The sequence below is a fragment of the Octopus sinensis genome, linkage group LG1 (genome assembly GCF_006345805.1).
Source record: "Octopus sinensis linkage group LG1, ASM634580v1, whole genome shotgun sequence".
NCBI classification, from domain to species: Eukaryota; Metazoa; Mollusca; class Cephalopoda; order Octopoda; family Octopodidae; genus Octopus; species Octopus sinensis.
Window position 1 is genome coordinate 170,337,618 of NC_042997.1, and position 12,624 is coordinate 170,350,241.

At 37.2% G+C, this 12,624-nt stretch overlaps 1 protein-coding gene across 1 annotated transcript in view; it reads left to right on the top strand.

Annotated features, from left to right (window-relative positions):
• The first annotated feature begins 8,597 nt into the window (after positions 1-8,597).
• The window catches only part of LOC115229308 (WD repeat-containing protein 19-like), a 148,124-nt gene continuing 144,097 nt past the window's right edge, over positions 8,598-12,624 (top strand). Inside the window, exon 1 of the mRNA XM_036506983.1 lies at positions 8,598-8,655. Within this exon, the coding sequence (XP_036362876.1) occupies positions 8,602-8,655 (54 nt within the window). The 5' untranslated portion in view covers positions 8,598-8,601. The remainder of the gene's footprint in view (positions 8,656-12,624) is intronic.

The following is a 12,624-nucleotide window of genomic DNA, read 5'->3' on the forward strand; positions in this document are numbered from 1 at the left end:
GGTTTATAAAGATCCTACTTTCTAATCCAATATCAATTTAAAATTTTGGTGCAATGCCAGTAATTTCGAGGGAGGTATCAAATCAATTACATTGACAGTACTTATTTTATTGACCCCCAAAAGGATGAAATGCAAAGTTGACATTAGCGGAATTAAGGATGGACGAAATGCTACTAAGCATTTTATTCAGCATGCTTACAGTTCTACCAGCTTGCCACCTTAAAGAAATGTCACTAAACATTTTGTCATGTGCGCTAACAATTCCGCCAGCTTGCTAACCAGCCACATGGTTCTGGGTTCAGTCCCACTGCGTGGCATCTTGGGCAAATGTCTTCTACTATAGCCCCGGGCCGACCAATGCCTTGTGAGTGGATTTGGTAGACGGAAACTGAAAGAAGCCTGTCGTATATATGTATATATATATATATATATGTATGTGTATGTATATGTTTGTGTGTCTGTGTTTGTCCCTCTAGCATTGCTTGACAACCGATGCTGGTGTGTTTACGTCCCCGTCACTTAGCGGTTCGGCAAAAGAGACCGATAGAATAAGTACTGGGCTTACAAAGAATAAGTCCCGGGGTTGATTTGCTCGACTAAAGGCGGTGCTCCAGCATGGCCGCAGTCAAATGACTGAAACAAGTAAAAGAGAGAGAACAATTTACCTTCTTGATCTCCTTGATATAATGGCTAAATCTCCAAACCAACTTGTAAAGAGAGTGAAATAATGGATTATGTAATTCTAGATACACTATGTCCAAGTGAATGTTGGAATGATTTTGGCTTGGAAAGCCTTTGATCATAAGTCTGCACAATTAGCCATCCAAAGCTAAACAACACCAACATATTTGTTACTTCTTACATTTACAGAAGAGCAAAGACTATAAAGATTTATATAAGAAAGATATGTAAAGTATCAACGCTCTCACTCTTGAGATGAAAATCAAAATTAATCCCAGTGGAGTTTGAAACCAGAATGCAAAGAACTGTATCTAGAATATCATAGAATATTTTGCCCAGTGCTCTGCTGATTCTGTTATTCACTGTTTCCTCAACATCGTATTTTAGAGCTAAATGCTGAGAATGTTGCAGTTTTAACTACCAATGGAAATGATATGTAGTCAGACAGCCTATTAGAAACAACAACCAAAGTTTCTTCAAATCACACCCTACCATAGTTAAAAATAACAGATCATTGGATAAGATGGTTCTTGAAACAGTCAGTGGTTAAAAAAACAACAACAAAAAAAAACAGAAAGTCAGTCACAGCTGGAATGACGTCGATGATGGACGAAGACACACGGCTGTGCAATTAAGCATGCTCTACAACCAAGCAGTACTAGGTTTAATTCCAGTGCTTGTCTTCTACTGACCTTGGGTTGACCAATATTTTGTGAGCGAAGTTCGATGGATGGAAATTGCAAAAGCCTTGTGTATCTTCTTCAATGAAGAGCCTTGCAACGTTTGTTCTCCACCGAGCTGCTGTTACTCCCTTGTCACCCTTGCTGTCAGAAATGCAGCAAAGTCGTTGGCTGGTTGGAAACCTGTAACCAAAGACGCTTTGTTCACCAATTGCGATATAAAATAGATAAATAGGTTTTCTTGACCGAGGCTGAGCTGGGGTTAAAGAGCAACTACTAAGCTGTTACTTTAACAACTCGATTTTATTCGGGATTTGGTCATCTTCACATTTGCTCAACAAATGACATTCGATTTTTTGATTAAAAAAGAAAATAAATTATACTAAGGGACATAATTACGAAGTGAAGATTACATTGATCAAAGGGAGACAACTTTGGATTCTTTATTTTCGACGTAAACAATTTTTGAGATGTAGTTAAAATCTTAATTCAACTCGGATCGAGAGAAGTCTATAATAATAATAATAATAATAATAATAATAATAATTGTGTACAGTGCTCAGGTGCACTACAACTCATCTAAAGTGTATATATAATCAGGTGTAGTTTCGACGGATTTCGGGAAGCATGAGGGCCTTAAAGGATGCAGTCAACAACTGACGCAGGCAGTTTGTTCCATGCTTCAGCAACTCTGAGCGTGAAAAAATGTTTCCGAAAGTCATGGGAGCTGTACTGTTTTCTGACTTTGTAGGCATGTCCACGTGTGTTAGACACATGGAGATCGAAAAGGTGTTCAGTGTTGTTGTTGGTGAGGTGGTTGATAACCTTGTGGGTGTTTACCAAGTCCGTCGCCAGACGCCGGAGCTTCAGTGAATCCATGCCCAGGGAAACAAGGCGCTCAGAATATGGTAGGTGTCTGATGGAGGGTATGCGTTTGGTTGCACGTCTCTGGACAGATTCCAGGAGGTCAATGTTCTGAGCAAGATAGGGATTCCAAACTGATGATGCGAATTCCAAGTGTGGTCGTACCATAGCTGTATACAGTTTTAAATAGATGGCTGGAGAGCGGCTAACAAAAGTCTTGCTGAGTGATGCCAAGACACCCTCGGCCTTCTTGACAATTTTAGAGATATGCTTTGTCCAAAGCAATTTAAAGGCATTCCAGCAATGAGCATCTTGTCATTTTTTTTTATTATCATTTTTCGAGAACTGTGTACCACAAGTCACATTATTCAATGCGTCAATTTTTAAAACTGTAGGGTGTAGTTTGAAGGAGATTTGGCTACTGCCTCTAGCTTAGTGATCTTTTCGTGAAAATTTTCGTTGAGGAGAAAGGAAAAGTGATTTTAATGGTTTTTGTAGAGGCATTAGCCATGTAAATGAAATGAGAGTTTTACAGTATTTGGTAGCATATAAGACGCACTTTTGCATAAGACATGCCCCTACTTTTGTGGAAAATCATTATTTTTGTGGGATGAGTTGGGAGACAAATTAAATCCGTAATACAGTTGCATTTGGCGCATAGCAATTCTTTGTTACATTTAAGAATAAAAGAAAAAAAGCATGTCTCATACACCGACTTATACAGTAACTGAGAATCGAAAGAGGGTAGTGGATTTGGTTCAGTGAGAACTTACCAAAAATTAATTATACACAACGTGTAATTGGCGACATATCGATTTAGGCGTACACAGTAGGAGTGGCGGTGTGGTAAGTAGCTTGCTCACCAACCACATGGATTCCACATATATATATATATATATATATTATATATATATATATATATATATATATATATATGTATGTGTGTGTATATGCATGTGTGTATATGTTTGTGTGTCTGTGTTTGTCCTCCCAACATCGCTTGACAACCGATGCTGGTGTGTTTAGGTCCCTGTAACTTAGCGGTTCGGCAAAAGTCACCAATAGAATAAGTACTAGGCTTATAAGTCCTGGGGTCGATTTGCTCGACTAAAGGCGGTGCTCCAGCATGGCCACAGTCAAATGACTGAAACAAGTAAAAGAGTATACATTATCAAAAAATCGCAGCTTCACATCCTGCAACGCTGTAAATCCAGTCGAACCAATAAATGCAGGATTTAGCTCCCTGCTAACGATATAAGCATGACTGCATTTCGCATCAAAAACCAATGAGTTTCTCTTATATCTACTGCAGTATTTGTTCTAACAAAAAATCCACATTTTCGTGGGGATGAACATTGCCTCTCGGTATTAATAGTCTCTGTCGCTAATATATACTTTTAACAAGCACAATGTGAAATGTTTATCGAAACATGAGCCAAGGAGAGTTCTTCTATGTGGCTTCTTGATCAGTTAGAAATAGCAGTCAAATCTCCCTCAAATTACAACCTACCTATTTCTTTACTACCCACAAGGGGCTAAATACAGAGTGGACAAACAAACGGATTAAGTCGATTATATCGACCCCGAAAGGATGAAAGGAAAAGTCGACCTCAAATTACAACCTACCGCCATAAATGTAGAAGTGCGAAGGTTAGAAAACATCTTTGTCAGTCAAAATTGACCATGCATCTGAAGGTCTGGGTAAGACTTTTTTTCAACAACAACAACAACAACAACCTTCCCTGAAAGTTGTTAGTGCTTGAACTTAGAGGAAGAGAACAGATACCGCAAAGTAGTCATCCGATTCCCTACTTTAACCTTGTTGGAGTTATTAGTTATGCGTACAAGCTTGTGTCTACTCACTCGAGATAATAAGTGAATAGCTTAAAGTGCTGCGCAGTCAATCAAATCCGGTGTATATGGTTGTCAAAGAGTTTCCTAACTATGCTTTCATTCCTGGAGAATATAAAGTTTGAGGTACAAACAGACTGATGGTTAACGTTTAAATCCTTTTGATCAATGAAGGCCTAGCTGGAGCTACACAACAGCGGCCGGGAGATAATTCTGCAGCTTTGCAATACATTGTTTAAATCAATATATTCTGAGGATACGATCCACCAAAACGGATTGACGGATTTTCGGAATATCTGTCACATACACATAAGTCAGAATTTCTTCTGTTTTTTCCAAACACCGGGTAAAGAGCTTTAAAAAAGAAAACTCCGAACAGCAGCCGCCACCGAGATTTTTTTTCATCATGTTATATCGTATTCCATATTCTGAAACACTTGCAATCAGTATTTTCAGAGAAAAAAAAAAAAAATCGTAAACCTTCTCCTCGCCCTTCGTCGCACTTTTCTCAGGTCAGGCGCTGTTGCAGCAGCCGGTATCTGCTCGGTATCTGCACCACAACTTGTCAGAAAGTGCGTATAAAGTATATGCAGTAATGTACAAATGTCTGGAAAGCGAACAATGTATGAGTCAGATACATGCTCTTCTGAGAGAAGGACCGTTGAAGTTTCTTCATCTGAAAACAGCTCCCACTTATTTACTTTAACCATAGAAGAGCAATTTAGGGCGAAATTCTGTTTTAAGCACCACATATAACCCCTCATAACTTTATTTTTTGTAATTTTTCAGAAATTGTTTTGCAAATTTGTGTTCTACACGCGAGAGTTCATACGATTAAGCCAAAAAAAAAAAAAAAAAAAGAAATAGCTTACAAACTACAGAATGTTCTCAAGAAAGCCAAGAGAAAAAGATGTTTTATTTTACACATTTTACCAGGATACGAAGAGTTTAAAAGTGTTTAGTTACAAAGAAATTATTTTAGAAATCTGCCGGTCAAAGTGAAAAGATCCAAAAAAAGTGTGATTTAGGGGTGATTTAGCTGTTTTAGCATATCTCACAACCACCTTATACCTTCTTCGTTTCTGTGTCACTGTGACATGTATTGATATCTTTCAATATTTTTCTTCCCGTAAACGCATTTAATGGAATGATGATGTACCCAAGGACAGTCCATTGCTAGGATTTAAGCAAAAAATTCGGACCGTCCATATTTTAAACTCTGATTAAAAGAAAAAAATTGAAAAGGAGTGAAACTTTTAGGATTTAAGGATGGGAGGGATTAACAATGAATTCTTTTCATCATCGTATGAATTCTCGTGCATAGAACACAAATTCGCAAAATTTTTCTGAAAATTCCTCAAAATAAAACAGTAGGAGGGGTTGTGGAGTGATTAAACCAGATTTCTGTCCAAATTAGATATGTTAACACCAGTCCTGCAAATTTTATTGAAAGTATAACGATTATTTTAAAGGACATGACATGGCAGACACCCATAAAATTATCAACCATCGTACAAACAGTGGCTTTGGGCGCCTTTTCAGGCTCCACCCATCAAACACCCGTGGACATATTTACAAAGTAAGAAAACAGCACAGATCCCATGACTTCAGGAAACATTTTTTCACGCTGAGAGTTGCTGGGGCGTGGAGCAAATTGCCGGCGTCAGTTGTTAGTTGTCAGAGCACTGCATCCTTCAAAACTTCCGTGCTTCCTGGGATTCGCCAACGCTGCACTTGATTTTCTCCCCTCCGTGCACACGCGGGCATGTGTCTGACTCGTGCATTGTTCGCTTTCCAGACATTTCTACATTGCTGCATGTACTTTGTATGCACTTTCTGATGAGTTGTGGTGCACCTGAGCACTGTATACAATTAATTTCATTATATCATTATTATATCATATCTAGAGAAAGAAAAAAGAAAAAAATGTTTGCCGCCTTTATGTGTACTTCAGCCATTGTAATATATATATATATATATGGAAATGTTCAACATGTAGGATAACGAACTCAGTAACATTTACGCTTATAGCAAAATCGAAGTTACCATTAACTGCAATTTTAAATATTGCATTTCACTTTGGCTCTGAGATGTCAGTCACATCTTATATTGGAAGGACTGTCAGGCGTTAGACAAATTACAAGTCTATCAGAAGAGACTCAGAATATGGAAAATGACGGACTTATATGTGACACCAGTTCCGAAAATCTACCATCGGACTTGCTCTACGTTTCTCGAAAAAAAAACGTATCTTAAATGGCACCTATAATGCTATAATAGTTTAAAAAGGATATTGTAATTATGTTTTAAACGTATATTTTCAAACGTTTGTATCTTCTTGCAGTTTCATGTGCACACGGATATGGAAAAGGTTAGTATTTATCATATATTATTTGAACTTCTAATATAATTTCCAAGCTTCAGTCATGTTTGGCCAATATGAACAGTGCAGAGTCTAGAGCAATGGTTCCCAACTAGGCACCTGCCATATTCTGAACGCCTTACTTCCCTGGGCATGGACACATTGAAACCCCGACGTCTGGCAGCTGACTTGGCAGACACCCATAAAATTATTAACCATCTTACAAACAATAACTCTGAGCACCTTTTCAAACTTCACCTGTCTAACACCCGTGGACATGTTTACAAAGTCAGAAAACAGCACAGCTCCCATGACTTTCGGAAACATTTTTTCACGCTAAGAGTTGCTGAAACATGGAACAAACTGCCGGCATCAGTTGTTAGTTGTCGGAGCACTGCATCCTTCAAAACTTCCATGCTACCTGAGATTCGCCAACACTACACCTGATTTTCTCCCCTCCATACACATGCAAGCATGTATCTGACTCATACACTGTTCACTTCCGAGACATTTGTACATTACTTCATATGTTTTATACGCACTTTTGACAAGTTGTGGTGCACCTGAGCACTGTATACAATAATTTCATTATTATTATAGGTCTATATAATCCCTGGGGATCCATATAAGACGCAATAAAAATGGTAAAATGGGAATCCACAGTAATATTTTAAGGGTCAGTGAAAAAGTTTTGCTTTAGATGTATTTATTGCAAGAAATAACCAGGTTTTTTTCTCTAACATTTTACGTAGTTCAATTAACACAAGATTCCTGAGATTCGCCAACACTACACCTGATTTTCTCCCCTCCATACACACACAAGCATGTATCTGACTCATACACTGTTCACTTTCCAGACATTTCTACATTACTGCATGTACTTTATATGCACTTTCTGACAAGTTGTGGTGCACCTGAGCACTGTATACAATAATTTCATTATTATTATTATTTATCATAATGTGTGAAACAAAAACAAAAACACCTAGGAATTCTGGAAGAAGCGTCAATAAAACTTGTCTTTAAACATCGAATAGCTATGGGGATCCACCAGAGTAAAAGAGTAGTTAAAAAGAGGTCCATCGGCAAAAATGGTTGAGAATCATTGGTCTACAGTGGTTTGCGAGCTGGCGAACGGGGGGGGGGGCAGAGGACTCGGAAAATTCACACAATCAATCTCACAGGATCCGAAAACTCAACGTTAACACCAGTTCACAAAAACGAAAAAAAAAAAAAAATAGTGTAATAGGTGTAAAACAACAAGTAGTAAACGAATATGAAAATATAAATGCGCGCTGGCGAACTAGAGTGGGGGGGGGGGAGGAAGGAGGACCAGGACAATTCACACGATCCGATTTTTTTCCCCAAAGAAAATGGATATTCTTCCCAACAACACGGTTCCGGGTTCAGTCCCACAGCGTGGCACTTTGGGCAAGTGAATTTTCCGAGTCCCCCCGCCCGTTTGCTCGGGTCAAACACTGGAGTTTGACGTAAAGTTGATCTGAACAGGATTTGAGTCAGAACGTAAAAAAAAAAAACCCGAAAAAAAACATACTTTAATACTACAAATACTTATTTCTTTACTGCCCACAAGGGGCTAAACAAGGACAGACAAACGGATTAAGTCGATTATATCGACCCCAGTGCGTAACTGGTACTTAATTTATCGACCCCGAAAGGATGAAAGGCAAAGTCGACCTCGGCGGAATTTGAACTCCGAACGTAGCGGAGCGCTAACGTTTCTGCCAGTTCGCCGCCTTTTACTACAAATACTGCAAACCGCTAAACATAGTGAGAAGGAAACTCAGTTTGAAGTAAATCCATAGAGCAAGTTCTTGCCGTGGCCGAGAGATATACATAACAGTTCAGAGAAATACCATTCTAAGATTCAGAGTTCAATCCCTACAAAAGGTGGCATTTCAAAACAGCTGAAGGATACCTAGGAGTCATGATGTAGGTAGGCCTCAGCTTCTTAGAGCGTAAAGAACTAACGGACTGAAGCATTTGCTTGACGGGTAGTTCTTCCTCTGAAGATTTTTCCTGTTGTCTGCTCGACTTATACAGTGAGTTTTCATCTATTATGAGCTATTTTGTTTATCATTCGATGCAGTAAGATGTGAGGGAGATAACTTCGCACTTAGCTTTACAGCGCATGTGCTGTTTATGTTAGTTTGCCATAGTAGTGTGTGTCTGTTGTCAAGGAAGCCAACGATGAAGGTTCGTTGCTGAGTTTGAAACTTTTATATTTTGATTCACTTTAAAATATTACTTTTCGATTCCTTGTCTCATCCCAATTTTTTTCTGGCATCAATTTAGAGAATACAGTTATTTCATTATTTCAGTAGACTTTGTTTTGGTTTGGTTATTGATATATATATATAATATTTTAAATCGTGATGATAATAATAAATAGTAATTTACCTGTTGCTCTTTCAAAACAGACGCAATGAAACTGAACTGCTACAAATGTCTTTTATAATCTTTTGTGCATACTTATTGTAGTCTAATTTCTTAAACTCTCTCGTTTCTTCCCTCTCTTTATACAAAATGAAAATGTAATTAAACACGAGGATCGTATGTATGTATGTGTGCGTGTGTAAAAGGGATTAATAAATCCAGTCAGATATCTAGAAAGCACTCAGTGTTAAACGAACTTGGTTAACTATATCAAATAATCGGACACCAAAAAATTCAAATAGAATTAATATCCAAAGTAATTCCTCGTGTATGACAAATAAACCCAAATAACGTTCTGAAGAATTTGAAGACATCTAGAGTAATTTGACAACAAGAATAGAGAAAATCACATCATTAATTGATGATTATTCCATATATTACCGACGATCATTTCTACTGCGCCAGCATATTTAGAAGTAGAAAATACCAGTCAAATCAATATATCTGAAGATTTATGCTAACACAATGTTATCAAAGTAACCCCACACGAGTAAAATTCAAAGTGAACTGAGATAATATGTCCAATACGTGAAGGCATACAAAAATAACGTTAATATATATATATATATATATATATATATATATATATATAATATATATATATATATATATATATATTTTTTTTTATTTTATTATATAGAAGGAGCTTCTATATATATATAAAGAAATACTGAAAAACCACACTGAAACCTAGATATACACAAGCACGCTAATAGAATGAAAGAATTAAGATGAAAAAACTACTGCAATTAAAAAAGTTGGTCTCACTATCACCTGTATTTAATACTCAATGTAGGTAATAGTCAACTTATGAACGTACACTTAAATGCATACACTCACTCAATGCACACATACACAAGCTGTATTATGCTCATACATATTTCCAATATATTCCGTATTTGCCCTCCTATACTACTGGACATAACTCTTTCTCCCTTTCTTGAAATCCATTATTCTCTTAACATTTCTATCTTGACTATTCATCACTCATGATCTCTCTTAGAAATTATCCTTCTGTATTACTAACCACCACTTCTGTTCCCTCAGGTCACCGATTATTGACATCTATCATGCTATCTAGCTGTCAACTATTTCTACAACAATTCTATTATTCTCTCTCTCTTTCTCCAGCAAACATGTTGACCATAGGCTATTACTGCCTTTTTGCCGGTGGCATGTAAAAAGCACCAACCGATCGTGGCCGTTGCCAGCCTCGCTTGGCACGTAAAAAGCATCCACTACACTCACAGAGTGGTTGGCGTTAGGAAGGACATCCAGCTGTAGAAACACTGCCAGATCAGACTGGAGCCTAGTGCAGCCTCCTGGCTTCCCGGACCCCAGTCAAACCGTCCAACCCAAGCTAGCATGGAAAACGGACGTTAAACAATGATGATGATGATGATCTTGCTATAACTGTGCCTCTTTATCATTTCTAGTCCTCTCACCACCGCCATTTAGCCTTCTTCCATACAAGCATCCCAACTCTTTCTGTTTCCTTACTCTTTACTTTCTTTCTTCTTCTGCTATCATCTTCTCTTCTGTCCACTCTATTAGTTATGATGCTCTGAATAGACAGAGATAATGTTATGTAGAGAGGATTCTATTGTTATACTGGTTGAAATGCAAATTCAGTAGTGCTGGTGCCATGAATGAATGCACCCAGAGCATTCTGTTAAATAGTTGGCGAACAAGTAGAAACATTGTCTTGTCAAAGACATAACAATCTCTTATGTGTCAGTGCCACGATAAAATGCTTTCAATATTCTCTGTAAAGTGATTGGTGTTTGAAAGACTATAGAAACCTTGCTGCCAGAAATAAAGCACCAACAAGACTTAGTTCTTCAAATTGTCTAAGAACACAGTGACTCTGAATAAAAATAGACTTAAACAGAAGACTGAGTAGTTTTCCTTGGTCAAGGTGAGTGTGTGTTAAGAGTTGTTTTCAGGGTATTGAACCTTGCAAAGGAGATGACGAATGCAACAAATGTGGAGTTGTGTTGGAAAGGACATATCCAACCCTTTCGAGCATGGAAAAGTGGATGGGGAAATGATGATATAGTTAAATACGCGATGATTCTATTTTTACTACATAAGTTTACATATATTATATTATACCTTGATACAGTGTGAACTGAGATCTCTGCTGATATTAAAATAAAGTGTTAAGCAATTGTGGTATGCAAACTAGAAGCTCCAGTTCTTTGTAGCTTCTGTATTTGTTGAGTATATAAACAGACTGGATGCTTATTTCTCTGGGATTGGTCAAATGATACAGACACCTGATGAGAACTTAATAAGGTTTGAAAATTGACTAAGGTTGTTCATAATTTTTTCAATCTATGGAGAAATAGTTAAATTTTCCATGTTTGTAGTTTTACTACATAGGTTTACACAACACACAACTATATATATATATATTATATATATATATATATGTGACTGATAGCCAGGTCTAATATAATGTAATAGGACTTGCAACTGAAAATTCAAGATATACAAACAGTAATATTTCTATTGTAGAGTATATAGTAAGCAAAAAACAAGGATATGTGGGAGGGAAAGTGTTTCGATATTTTCTGAGAGGTTACAGCTGTTTCATAATCTACTCACATCCTTAACCTTGATGCAGAGAAATATTTCTATACATACATGTGTATATATACATATAAGCAATACATTCATACAATGATGTACAGAAGAGAGAAGATGATTCTTTAAGCTGCATTATGGAGTAATCCATCTAGACTCATTCATTTATACATAATATAGCACGGATAAAATTGGCAAAAATTAGTAACCCAGATTATAATCAAAACAAGCCAAACAACTATTAACGTCAAGAGGAGACCTGCGTGGAGTAGGTAATGATGGCAGTGATAAACAAAATCAAGTGAATTTTAAAGGGAATGTATATGTCAACAGTCGGGGTAGGAGTAGTCCTGACAGATACTCAGATTACAAAAACTATAAGCACTAAAACATACATGCTTGAAAACCTACAAAATGCTCAGCTTACCAATGTGTACTGGCACTGACTGACAGGAGAACTATTACCTTGTTTGGAAACTGGTGAGTGTTGGCTACAGAAAGGGTATCTGGTTGTAGAAAATGTGCTTCATTGATTTACATCTGACCCATGACAACATGGTAAGTTGATGTTGAACCAATGATCATGCATTTTGAGGACATTAGCATCAATGGTTAAAGGTTTTCAACAGGCCAATCATAGATGTGATATGAAGACTTGTTCGCTGAATTTCTAGTGATAAGGAATGTTTACAATTTGAGTGCTATAAATGCCACAAGTCATTTTTATTCTACTCACTGGTTTATATGCCTTCTTGCTGATGTGAATATTTTTCTCAATTACATATATACATATGATGGGTTTACACATAATTTCTCTCTACCAAATTTTGTTCATCGGTTAACCTAAGGCTGTGGTAGATGACACTTGCACAAAGTGCTATAGAATGACTGAACCCCAAACTGCCTGTTTGTGAAGCAAACTTTTCAACCTCACAGCCATACCTGCACAATCTATTACATGAAGATGACATTTTCAAGGTACCTATAGTCATCTTGATGTAGTCCATCCCTTCAATATGTACTTATTGAGGGATTTCAACTCAGTCTACACATTAATGAATTGCTAATAGTACAGTGTTCAAGGGTACTGGATTGGCAAAATGCCGTTCAATATTTAGTTAGGACTCTTTATATTCCATG